At 38.6% G+C, this 13417-nt stretch overlaps 1 protein-coding gene across 11 annotated transcripts in view; it reads right to left on the bottom strand.

The window, feature by feature from the left end:
• Positions 1–13417, bottom strand: part of TANC2 (tetratricopeptide repeat, ankyrin repeat and coiled-coil containing 2) — a 304309-nt gene that overhangs the window by 49003 nt on the left and 241889 nt on the right. For all 11 annotated transcript variants that reach the window (XM_064495693.1, XM_064495689.1, XM_064495696.1 and 8 more), the window contains 2 exons: positions 12796–12962; positions 8834–9441 (listed from right to left, as the gene is read on the bottom strand). In XM_064495693.1, coding sequence (XP_064351763.1) covers positions 8834–9441; positions 12796–12962 — 775 coding nt within the window. The remainder of the gene's footprint in view (positions 1–8833; positions 9442–12795; positions 12963–13417) is intronic.

A 13417-nucleotide genomic window follows, 5' to 3' on the forward strand; every position in this document is an offset into this window, starting at 1 on the left:
ATAACGTGTGTTGCTGTGGAATGTCTCCGATTATAGAAGTAAATGTAGGAAATTATTTAGGGCGATTGAATGAGGGTGGAATTATGGGGCAGAGATGGAGAGCTATCTAGGTTTGTGCTCCTTTCCACAGTCAAGAGTTGTTGGGAAGCAGTTACTTTGCCAGGAACCTTGTGTTCACATTCAAGTGGGATCATGTGACTGAGTTCTGGCTAATGGAATATAGGCAGAAATTATATTCATCACTTCAGACCCAACCCAGAAACATCTCCTTTGTCTTCCACGACCTTACGTTCCTTGTTTCCCTAAGTATTATTCTTGTAAATTATTATCTGGCTCACCATTTTCTTCTAGCATTTAAATATACATACTCTGTTTTCATGATTCTAAACTTCCTGGTTTATACTCTTAACCTGGGTGATCTTGTTTAGTTCCATGGCTTCTACTGTCAGTTATTTGCTGATAACGCCCAAATCCATAACCCTGTGCCTTCAACTTTCTCCTTTTCTATTTTCCAAAGTCACATTTCTAAATATATCTGCGTATCTTCCCTTGAAGGTAGTTCATCATAAACATGTCTAAAATAGGACTCACCTTATCCCCTAACTCTGTTCTTCCTCTTGCCTTTGTTTATGCTAGAATCCCTACTCCATTCAGAGTGTTCTTACATTAAAGGTCTTGTTATTTCTCACCCAGACCATTGCTATAAATCTCATCACTAGTATCCCTACCTGTTTTTCAGAGCTATTTTTCATATCATCAGAGTTATCGGATCATTATCTCCTCCTTCTCACAATGTTATAGACACTTTCCACTGTCTGTGGAATAAATTGTAAAGTCTTAAACATGGCATTCAAGACTTTTTTCCTAGTGATACTTCCTTTCATTCTCTGGCCATGTGTCATTTTCTAATCATAGCTTCTCACAATTCCCCAAAGGTACTTCCTATCGTCACTTGCTTTTTTTTTTTTAAATTTAACTTAGTTTTTTAGACCTTTTTTTAATTGAGTTATAGTCAGTTTACAATGTTGTGTCAACTTCCAGTGTAGAGCACAATTTTTCAGTTATACATGAACATACATATATTCATTGTCGCATTCTTTTTCGCTGTGAGCTACCACAAGGTCTTGTATATATTGTCACTTGCTTTTATTCCTGCCATTATGTTTTCTAGCCTGTCTACAGTGTTCTCCTGTTCCAATGCTGCTTACTGGAATCAACTCATCCTTCAAGGCTGACCCTGAATGTCACTTGCTCTGCAAAGTATTTTCTTTGTTCTAGGTTCCCTTGGTACTTTGTACTATGGCACTGTCACTGGCTGCTATGTGTCTGATATCCCTTTGGAGGGTAATGGCTTTGGTGACATGGCGTGTCTTATTCACCTAAGTTTCTCTAGTATATAGCCCAGTCTTTGATGTAGAATAAAAGTTCAGTAACTTTTGGGTTTGAGGAAGAGCAACGCAATGACTTCCACATCTACTTTCTAATTTCACTACCCAGTTCAGCCTTAAATTTGTAGGCATCTCTGCTGCTACTGATCAACTGTGAAATGAGGGTGACTGTGACTCAATTAGTGAGAATAGATTGACAATCTTGATCTTTTTCATCTCTCATCTTAAAAATCCTGCCTGCAGATAAACTTTGGTGGTTGCTGCCTTACAGTCTGCTTATTGCAAATGACACCCACATCTTTACAAAAATTCTTCCCTCCACCTTTAGCTTATCAGGCAGTAACTGCTTTGGCATGTTCTTTTTGTGGCTTTCTCATGGAACCTGAATACAAAATACATTTCTAGTTAGCTTGTCTTGCTGTTTCACTTTCAATGTGGAAATGAAAGAGCTGATGATAAGTAGCAGACTGTAAGTAAGGCATGCCCAAGATGAACTTTTGTAGAAATGGGTGGAGCAGCGTAATTTCTTTTCAAACATAGAACCTGGATAGAAATTTACTGCTTTCTCCCACTTTGCCTTATAGTTTCCCACTGCCCTTCTGTTCTGTTAATGAATCTCTGACCCTAGGAGAATGGACACTTCTCTGCCTCTCCTCTGCCAGTGAAGTCTTTAGGCGGTTGGCAGGGCTTCATGAAGCAGAAGAGCTGTGACTCCACTGGACTGTCACAGTTTGAAACACCAACAGGCTTAGGAAGATTGATCACGTCTTCCTTCTCCATGTTCCTTGCTCTTTGTTTATACCTCTAGCACAACACTCTGCCTTAAATTATAGCTAGTTCTAAACTTGCCTGTTAAAACTAACCTGTAAATCTTGGTAGATAGATCAACCTTACTTATTTTTGTATCCCCACCCACAGTGCTTAACACAGAGCCTTGAATATATTACTTAATAAATGCTCACTGAATGCATGCTGAAATGCATGCCTTCACTTACTCCTGCTGCACAGTAACAGAATGAACAAAAGATACTTTCTGTTTAACTGTGAGAAGAGTTTCTCAATGCAAACTTAAAATCAGTACTACTTATCATTTCTTTGTTCACTCATTAATTCATTATTTTAAAAAATATTTACTATGTACCAAGCACTCTATTAATGCTCAGAAAGACCAAGATGGGCATGACAAGAAGGTTCTTGTCCTCACCAAGTTCATTCAGATTCTAGAGAGGAAAGTGGACAATAAATAAGTATTCACAGGCAATAAATTAATAAAAGACTGTGGTCAGCATTAGAAAGTAAGAAGGCTGCTATGATAAAGAAAACCAGGAAGGACTTTCTTAGATAAGGTGACAAGTGGAAGTCTCTTAGGAGGCTGAGATCTGAAGGAGGAGTGAAAGATCTTGCCATGTGAGGAGAGAGGGAAAGCTGGCGGGAACTGTCAAGTGCAAAGAGCCAGGGGTGGGAAAGAGCTGAGCAACTTCTAGGAACTGGCAGATGACCAATTATGACGAGAAACTGTGAGTAAGAGGGAAGATGAGTGAACTTAGTTACAGAGGTAGGCAGAAGCTATCTTTGTAATATAGAGCTTTGACGAATCTGGCTTTGATTTTATTCTAATCACAAGAAGAAGCCATTGAAGGATTTTCAGGAAGAGGTCACATGGTCTGATTTGTGTTTTTTAAAAATCTCTTTGGCTGTCAGGGGGAGAATGGAATGAAGGAGACACCAATTAGGACACTAAAGTAAGAGCCTAGGATATGGTCAGTAGTGATGGAAACAAGAGGATATTTACAAGTAAAATTTGGGTGGTAGAACCAACTGGATATGCTGATGGCTACAGGGAATACATGTCTCACAACTGTAGGTTCTTATGGTTTAGAGAATAGAAGGCTATTAGTGTTGATTTTACCAAATGTGAAGATCTATCTGTTTTGGAAAACCTCTAGAGACAGCTGATTAAGTGGCTCCACTCACAAAAAAGAAAATGTGCTGTCACATCCCACTGAGCTGGCAATAACTCCTTCTGATTGCTGTGCCATTAATCTCGGTTTGACAACCTAGGAAAGCCTGTGGGATTTCCATCTTTTCACTCAGCCAGTGTTCCTTCAGAGACTCATTAACAGAGGACAAATTAGCCTCTATTTCCTATGCTACTTTTAGTACCAAAAATTTCCTTTAAAAATTTCCTGCTCTACTTCTTAGGTGAAGTTGCTTTTACCAGTACTGGGCTTACCCACCTTAGAAAAGCAACATATATAAAAAATTTAAATGTACAAAGAAATATTATTTTTGTGGTAAAGTCAGACAATATAGGAGAGCATAAGTCTCTTCTGCGTTTTCATCAGCTGACTATCCTGCATGCCTACCAAGTCATAAAGTGATGCTCTCTCTCCATCTTACAAGCAGAATGATTTCTCTGTATATTTATTAACTTAGCAAACTTCACATGAGTTTTTATGACAGTAAAAAGAGGTAGTTCTTAGTTTTAAACAGGCATGGAGAAGAATTCTGATTACCAGCTTTTTTCAAACCTAATTTTGGACTCAGAAAAGGAAAAAAAATTTTTTTTGCCGCCCTTTTCAAAGGTATGCGAGTTTTAATGATGGGAACAATTTACCTATTTGACTAACAGAGGTGGGTCCCATGATTTATGCTAAGAGAAACAAATTTCTAAAGTTTAAGGACATATTCCAAGATATATATTAAATTGCATGTAATTTCTCCCTTGCATTATATTCCAAAACCATAACCATGGGTCACTGGAATAACAGTTATTCCATTATTATCCTGAGTCTCAAATTTATTCTTGATGCCAACAGGGAGTTAGAAACTGGATTAGATAATAAGGAAAAGATATTTATTGGCAAATTAGACAAATCCCCAATAATATTACAGTCAATGAACTCCCTCCCCAGAAATCGCATATCCAACTCATGACATCAGAAGACTGACTTCCCCTTAGTGGTAAAAAAGAATTAGAAGTGAAGCAGATCTAGACCCAAACAGAGATCAGAGAGCTAATATTTCTAGGCAGATACAATCATCAACTAGTACTCAAGGGCTAGTAAAAATGTGTTACACCTCTCTTCTCTCTGCTTTAACTCTTCCAAACTTCCTAAGGGCTGATTTAGTTCCAGAAGCCTTTTTTTCTCTTCCTATGATCTATCACTTTGCTGAATTCTTTCCTAGTGCTTTTAGAAATCAGAATCCATCTGCCAAGTTAAGGGTTTGCTGTGGGGAGCCTGCAATGGCTCTGAGAAGTGGTAAGCTCAAGTTTGTGCTTCAGTGAGGGTAGGGTTAAATGTCATCCTGCCTGGAGGCTCATGTTTGGAAAAACCAAGTAAATAAAACCACCACAACCCTGCAACTCACCATTTTGTGGTCATTTCAGTTTTATGTATTTTACAAGAAGAGAGGCTGCACAAGTCCCTGGCACAAAGTTAGTTTTCCTTTATAGGGAGAATGCCCTCTTTTTTCCCCCCTTAGACAAACTATTTCTTCTCTGTCACTCTGCTTTGTGACGTGGATTTTGGAGCACCCACTTCCAATGCGTAATTCATTAACATGGCCAAAACAATTAGGAAAATCTTAACAGAATATTTATTTCTGTGTCAATTCTGGTAACAAAGAATCAGGTAAGTACTCAACTACCCCCACAGATACAGGTAGGACTTGGGCAGCCTTTTCCCTTTTCCACCACCAAAAATTTGCTACTCTTAGTTTGCGGAAATCATGTCAACCCAAACTGGGCTTCGAAATCACCACCTCATTAGGTCACACAGCTCAAAACTTGTTACATAAAGTCTACAACAAGCGTCTTACATTTTATTCAAATGGTTAAAAATAAGGCCGCTGAGTGTTCTAATTTTACACACACACACATATACACACATCAAACTGTTGATCTGAAGCTGTTCCTGGGGAAAGGGAGGCTAATATCATGAAAAAGAGATAACGAGGAAAGGAAACAGAAAAAAAGAGTGGGGATTCACTCAGGGCTAGCCTAAAGCTATGTAGAAATATTAAGCAGTAACTGGACAGCACCACAAGGCTGGTGGCTCCCAATTGTCTATTCTATCAGCCTCACATTTCAACCATCAAAGTCATTGATAGATTGGATAAAAAAGGCTAGTGATGTCTTAAAATGCACAAGTTGCTTCAAATGAGTTTTCTACTTCCCTCTTATTAGTATAACAGCAGAGATTAGTTTATTAGATTAGTGAGTTAATCTGATATCTCAGTGGTCAAGGGAATAAAATACAAGACAGATTGATCTCAGAGTATGACAGAATAGGATAGTAATGAATAGTGGGAAACAGAAAGCAGAATAAGGCGGTGAGGTCTAAAGCTGTGAGTGCTTCAAGGGGCATACTTTTACCTAGAATGCAGATCTAAAATCTTAGTTTTGATGTGATAAAGGATTTTTTAGTGATACTTTGCTTATAGTTTGTTAAACACAAACATGCACATATGTACAAATATCCTACACTTTGTTACCAAGCCAAGAAAAAACATCAGTAACACATTTCTTTCTGTGACAGTCAGAGGTATATGCAACATTAGGTCACTTCTTCTAGGATGTCAACTGTCTGCCCTGATTCTGGGACAATCAGCCGTCTGATATTTAAAATACAGAAAACTATCTCAGCTGTAGCACTGGCCTCTAGCTCTGCTTCCCAGCACCACCCTCAGATTACTGACTCTCTTCAATTTAGCAAAAGTACCTCCCTGGGTGGTTTATTTCTGACAAAGGTCAACTACTTTCTGGCTTCAGTAGAATATTCTCATTTGTGTCTAACTCCCTAATAAGGCCAGTAAGTTCAGGGTGAAGAAGTGAGGGTTGAAAGCCCAGGAAAATGGACTAGGAGAGATGTTCTGTTGCTTCTGAAACTTCTCCCTACACGGAGTTTATGCATGTCAGGTAATGGCCTACCTAATGTGATTTCAGAGGCACTAAGTTAGTCTTCCTTTGTCTACTGAAATACATTAGATGCTCTAGAGAGAAGTTGAAGAGAAAGTGGAGAATAGTTTGTACTCGGGAAACAATGTACAGGAAGTAGAGGCTGAAGGCCATAAAGGCAAACTCTGCCTGGAGAGAGTCCTGCTAATCATACTCGCCTAAAATGGAAAGCAATTACAGCCAGTTTCTTTGAAAGGCCAGCTTGGGCTTTGCCAATGACATTAAATTCTTAGTGAATTTCCATCTCATTGACCCAGGGGGCCTTAAGCTCTGAGATCAATACCTTAGTAACGAAGCTGGTGCCAGACAGCGCTGGGTAGAAGGCTGAATTCCAACTGAGATGAAAGAAGTGAGGAAGCTTTTTTGATAACTCCTGATCCTGTTTATTCTCTGCCATTAAGTGATATATGATGGTCCCTCAGCAGCCCTGAGTGTTATTCAATCACCAGGGAACAGACTACACAGCATCTGAAGTTACAAGTGTTTGCTCTTCTTGTCCCAGTGCACCAGCCTCTTGCCAAAACGATCCTAGTTAATAAACAATGTTGAGAGGGTAAAGCCATGATATGGCTGCATAAATACCATATTTTCTCCTTTGGGAGCCCGTAGTTCTATCTGTTGTAAGGACACTGTTAGTTCAGTGCTTGTCAGGCTGCCTTGGACCTCAGTTTTCAATCCTCTGAGATGTTCCAGGATGAGAGAGCAGATCAGCTAGGAAAGTTTCTCTGGAAACTGATTTCAAAGTGTTCATTAGGCGAACCTGACTGGTTCTTAACTATGTTTCTTAACTATGTTCTTAACTGGTTTCTTAACTATGTGGTTGCCAACTTTGTATTATGCATCAGCAGCAGTACTAGTGAAAATTTATAATAAAAATCCTCTTGGGAATAGTATACAACTTACAGAAGAGACTCAGACCCAGTTGGTAAAGTCTTGTGCCCCAAAATGCTAATAGCAGAGGATTATTGCTGCCTATTCAACGAGCCACACACCTTAGTTAAGGTCCACCTAAAGGGTCTATTACTGCAAAGAGCGGAGGACAAAGAACATTTCCCAAACACTTTCTTCATCCTCTGTGCTAGTCTAGACATTACACTATGTGACCTCGCTTAATTCTCAACAACTCCAGGAATTATTATTCCTTTTATGTAGATATGAAAACTATCTCAGAAACATTATATAACTTTCCAAAGGTCACAGTTCCTAAAAGAGGTAGGATTTATATGTAGGTAATGTGACTCAAAAGTTCAGTTTCTTTCCACTACAGCATGTTTCTTTAAAAAGTTCCCCTCTCAGGGAAAATAGCACAAAATCTCCCGCCTGACTATATCTTCATCAGAATCTGGAACTAATTTTCTAATGAATCGGCATGAAGTAGGCTGCACAGCATGCCCACAGGCACAGTTGCCTCTAATAAGGCCTGAGGAAGAATGTGCCCCCAGAGAATAAGACCCCAGCACGGCAGAGATGGCTTGTCTCCCTGAGGAGTCACAGCAGAAGGCACAGTCAAATCTGGCCTGTCCTCTTTTTGAGCCAGAACAAGCTCTGTGCTTGCCAGCTATGTTGTTGGTGTCTTCTTTGTTTCCAGGAAATCAGGAACATACCTGCTTTTGAAAACACCAACTTCATTAAAGGAGTAACTCTTTTAAAAAGGCAGTGTGGAGAAGAAAGCACACCTCCCTAGAAAGCCAGGATCTAGGTCCTATCCAAGAGAACAGCAAACAGTTTCACATCTGGTCTGGTTTGTTGAGCTGAGAAGGATTCTTAAGTCAGGGTCAAGCTCATTAGGAAAGAGTGCTGGGGTCAATCAGAGACACCTGCCATGGGTGCAGGGTAGGGGAGTGGTGGTACATACATTTGCCTAACCCCTCCCCCTCTCCCCTACCTATTAATTTTATGACTTTGGGCAAGTGATTCAGCGTCTTAAGGCCTTTACAGTAAAATGACACCTCATTTATCTAAAGGCAGAGTGGCTAGATGAGCTGATCTCCTTAAGTTTTTTTTCAGCTATTAGGTTTAAGATTCCATTTTCCAGTGTAAATCTTAGCACCGCTGGGCTTTAATGGGGTCAGTCAACGGTGACTATAACTTTTAAAAGGGCAAGCACAATTTTAAAACGATTCTGCTCTACGACAAAGTGATGAACAATACAACAATTCTTTCTGAAGAACACTGAAGAGGTCCGTTAAATGGTTAATTATATCCTGTGACCCATACTGGGATCAGAGAAAATTATTTAGAAAAATATAGGAATGTAGGGAGCATTCTAAACATCTATGCAGATTTTTAATCTTAAGGAAATAATATTGTGAAAAAATATAATTAGTTAACTTCAGTATAGCCTTGTCTTAAGGAGAAACAGAGACGATGTTTCCTTTATGTGAAATGTTCAATAAAGAACACTTCTCACGGCTTTCAATACCCATGCTCCATGCAATAAATACAAAATAGGCTCAGAATTGCTTATTACAGATCTATGGCTTACCTGGGATCACAGAGAAATTTGGTTTTCTCTCCTTCTTCTCTCCAGATAAGCCATTCTCGAAAAGAAGGATGTACAAACATACGAGTCATGTCTCTGCGCTTGATTAGGAACATGGAGAGGTTCTCCATTCTCTGCTGAAAATCCTCCCATTCTAGTGTGCCTTCAATGCTACCTGCATTGATGGCTTGGAAGATATGTTCATCAGTCAGTGGGTGGAGAGAGGCCACTGCCACATTCAGGAGAGGCATCACCCGGTCAAAGGAAGACTGGGTTGGGAACTTCATATTGCACTGCAGTAAATAAACCTCAGAGAGAGAAACAGGAACTACTTTGTAGCTAGAGCTCTTTAACACTAGATAGCCTTTCTCTATGAGGTCAAATGTAAGTTTCAGGTATAGATAGGACCCTTGACTGAGGGTCTTGAGATGAGAACTGAGTTTGCCAAATGTAGTATTGTCCATTTTGCCATTAAGTGAAATGTTATTCTGGATCTCTGAGCTGCTGTGTATCCGGTGCAGGATGTAAGCCTGCAGGTCCTGGTCTATGGCTTCATTCTCTTCTAGTCGATCCAAAAAAATCCTATGGAAAGGCAGCAGCTTGGTAATTTCCTAAAATAGATGGAGAGAGAGAAAGAGAGACAGAAAGACCTTCAGTTTCCCCTAACTCTTAGATAAAAACCATGAGGTCCACAAATTTATCCTGAACTTCCAAGCAGCCAAAGAAAAGAGGGAAATATAATCTAGTATTAGCGTCCACAGAGTAAAACATATTAGTTGCACAGGAGGGACACAACTTTTCCTAATATTGAGACTTAAAATAACTTTTATGGGTCTTCATAAAGGATACTGCAGGAGTGATTTAATGGGCAATATTCTAAATAACACTCCTAAACTAGAAAACAGAGTGCTGTGTAATTTTTCTCAGTGTAAACCATGGCATAATGTCAAAGTACAATTCATGAAGAGATATGTATAAGGACTCAAAGAACGTCATGTAAAAATGTCACTTTCTAATCCTCTTAATAAAATGACTTTATTTTAATGTAGGTGTTTTGGAGATGTCTTAGCCCAAAGGAACACTTCTTATAGTGGGAAGCTTGGTAACTTGATGATCTGCTTGGAAGTTATCTTAAGGAGGTGATAGGGCTTTGTGGTGACTCTTATGCTCTGGGATCCATCTTTTCTTATCTGCTACACACTTTGCTCCTTAACTATCCATTCTCTCTCCTGTATCAATTTCTTCTCTCCTGAATCACACAAATGTGACTCCATACTCCTCCCTCCAACTACTATCTTAGTTCCCATTTTTAGCAAAACTTAACAGAAAAGTTTTCTCTGCTTACTGTATTGAATTCCTCCCTTCCCATTCTCTCCTCCATTTGTTGCGATCAGGCTTTAATCCCATCACTTCACTGAAATGGTTCTTGTCAAGATTATCAGAAATCTTCATTTTGCCAAACGCCATAATCAAGTTTCACTTCTCATCCTCCTCAGCCCCTCAGCAGTCTGACACAGGTGATCACATCTTTCTTCTTGAGTCACTGTCTGCAGCTGGCTTCCACAGCATGTTCCTCTCATTTTCCTCTTAGCACACTGGCCACCCCTGTCCTGCCTTTTTTGCTGGTTCCTCTTTCATGTCCCCATTCTTTCCTCTTATCTGGTCCCCCTCACTCTATAGAGTAGTCTGGTCCCATGGTTCTAAACATCATCTATTTGCAGATGGTGTCTAATTTTATGTTTCCAGTTTAGCCACTTCTCCTGAGCTCTCATCTTATATCTTGGTCTCCTCAACGTTTATACTTGAGTGTTTCATAGACAATGAGACCAAATCAGAATTACTAAATTTTTCCCCCACAAAACCTTACCCTGTCAATAAATGGTACTACTGCTGACTCTACCACCAAATCATAGGAACTGTCTATGATCTTTCTCTTTCCCTCAAGTCAACATTTACCTGTTGCTCACCAAAACCCCACAATTCATTTTTGAGTCTTCTCTCTTTCTCACACCCACATCCAGCCCATCATCAAATCCTTTTGATTATCCTTCAAAATGCAGTTCAAATATGACCACTTCACAAGGTCTCCACTGTTACCACTCTAAGACTAGTCACCATCACCTTTCATCGGTACTTCTTCTTACATTCTTCATCCCCTACATTTTATTATTTATAAGCCAGCAGCCAAAGAAGTCTTTTAAAAAGGTAAATCAGATCTCATCACTTTATAAGGATGAGGAGAGGCCATTCCTTGGAGAGGCCATTCCTATCTGCGCCCTATCTAAAATAACTGCCATTCCCATTTATCCCTTTACCATGTTATATTTGTCTTCATTAGCACTGACACTACCTAAAATTTTAATATATGTTAATTTTCTACTTATTTATTATGTGTGTTCCTCATGAGAACGTAAGCTTTAGAGGGTGGGGATACTGTCTGCCGTGTTCATCATCATATCCTCAGCTCTTGGAAAAGAGCCTTTTATACTGGAAGTACTTAAAAAAAAAGTCTGTGGAAATAATGATCAATTATGAGGGTTCATTTTTAAAGACCTATGAATTATTTCATTATCAGAACTAAATAAAAATAATTTTAAAAATTATTGGTTTAAGTGAATGAAGTACCTGGGAAGTTACTGCAGGTCCTGATCTATGAAGACTCTGAAATCTGGACTTAGTGTGTATAATACTTTTCCTGTTCTTCGGCATAGTTGAAAAATTAAAATCATCTGGTTTACCGAGTCATACGTAAAACATCTGAGATTGCACATGGCTTCATGTAAAAATATGAACGAACACAGTATCTCCTAAGTATATATTTAGTATAACTAGTCAGAGCTTGTGTTCCTGGAAGTTTCTTTTATTCATTCTTCTTTAACAATCAAGCTATTGGCCAATAATGGTAGATTACATAATTTTTAGTTGTAAAGATGCATTTATGTTGATTTATCCACGTTCTTTAATTCAAATTACTTTGATATTTTTAATAATAAACATCTGCAAGTTGGTGGTCAGGATTAGAAGTATAGCTTCTGGTCAAAGAAGGCAGACTGACCTAAATGGTCAATCTACAGGAATAATGCTAAGTGCCTTGGAGAGGGGTAAAGGAGGGAGCTGAGACTGTCTTCTGTACATTAACAACTGTTATACGGGGGTTGTATCAAAATGTTGGGATGAGTGTATAATACATGAGATTTTAATGTTCATCAAAAGATGTTATGGTTAGGGGAAAAAAAGTTGAGAGGCCCTGTTTCAAACTAAGTGTGAATATGTTAAAAATTGAAGATACCAACTTAGCTTTAATGTGAATGGTAGAGAAGGCCTATATGCCTTTTAGGCTCATTTTGACACTCCTAGTCATTCTTCCAGGCCATGAAGTGAGTGATTAGTGAGTGAGCAGGGAAGGAAATTTTTTAAAAATCTTATCTCCCAATTGTAGTAAATTTAATCTAAAGCCTTAATACTGCCAACATTTCTTAGAGAAAGGCATATACAGAAGAAAGTCCATCTTCATGCTATAGAAAAGTTGTACAAGTAGAAACAGAGGGAAGAACTAGAAATTCTGACTCTAGACTGTACATTGAACTAGATTTTGCATGGCATTAAATGATTAAAAATATAAAACAAACGTCAAACAGTAAATTAGTGTTAGAGGCTCTATTTGCTTTGCCAACGCAGAACAAAGTCTAGAACAATGGACTTTCTTTTGATGTTTTAGGGACACTTTATCAAAACTTACCCAGAGCAATGGGAATGGGAACTTGAGCTAAGAGAGTCATATACAGAAAAAGCTCTCTCTAGATTTTCTCTCTTACTCTCAAAACAGGCTGTTCGGGAATTATTCCTGCTAGTGCTCTAGGACGTGGCAGAGATTTATCACTCAGGGTATAAGGACCTAGAAATTTTTCAGTTTAAGCATTCTCCAAGGGAAATAATTTATGGTCCAAAAGCAAACAAACACATACCTGTAAACTGGTCCTAACTGTTACAATTAGTTTGAGCCAGGAAGGAAATTTTCCAATCATTTTACTCAGAAATGATACAATCGTATCCCCATAATCCGGTTTGTGAAATTCGGCTTCATTTAATCCATCAATTAAGATGATGAAATCTTCATCTGGGATTTTTCTCTCTGAGACAGAAAGAAAAGAGTTACTTAATAATTACCAAGCAGATAAGTGAGTTCTTTTTGGGTCTTTGATCACGTATCTATTTGGAAAAAAAATTACAAAAGGTCTCTGGTGGTTTAAAATGCACAGGGTTCATAATTTATTATAAAGACATGGAATAATTCATTTTCTGAATTCATTCTGTTTTTCACCAGGTGGGAAAGCCTTTGTCACATATATAGTATATGAAGCATATGTATCTTCATCATCATTTCCCCCAGGTTATCAGTGACAAGACAGCCTGAGTATTGCATTTATGAGAATTTGCACATGTAAAGTCATTTTTCTCTCATCCTTGAAAAAGCTGGAAAGAACTTTTTCCTTCTATCTGATAGCATTAAAGAGAACAGTATCTTATGTTCCTTTGGTAATCCATCCCCCCCAAAAAGGGTTTAATTTGAAGTCCACAGCAGTATAT

Source organism: Camelus dromedarius, chromosome 16 (genome assembly GCF_036321535.1).
Source record: "Camelus dromedarius isolate mCamDro1 chromosome 16, mCamDro1.pat, whole genome shotgun sequence".
Lineage (NCBI taxonomy): Eukaryota > Metazoa > Chordata > Mammalia > Artiodactyla > Camelidae > Camelus > Camelus dromedarius.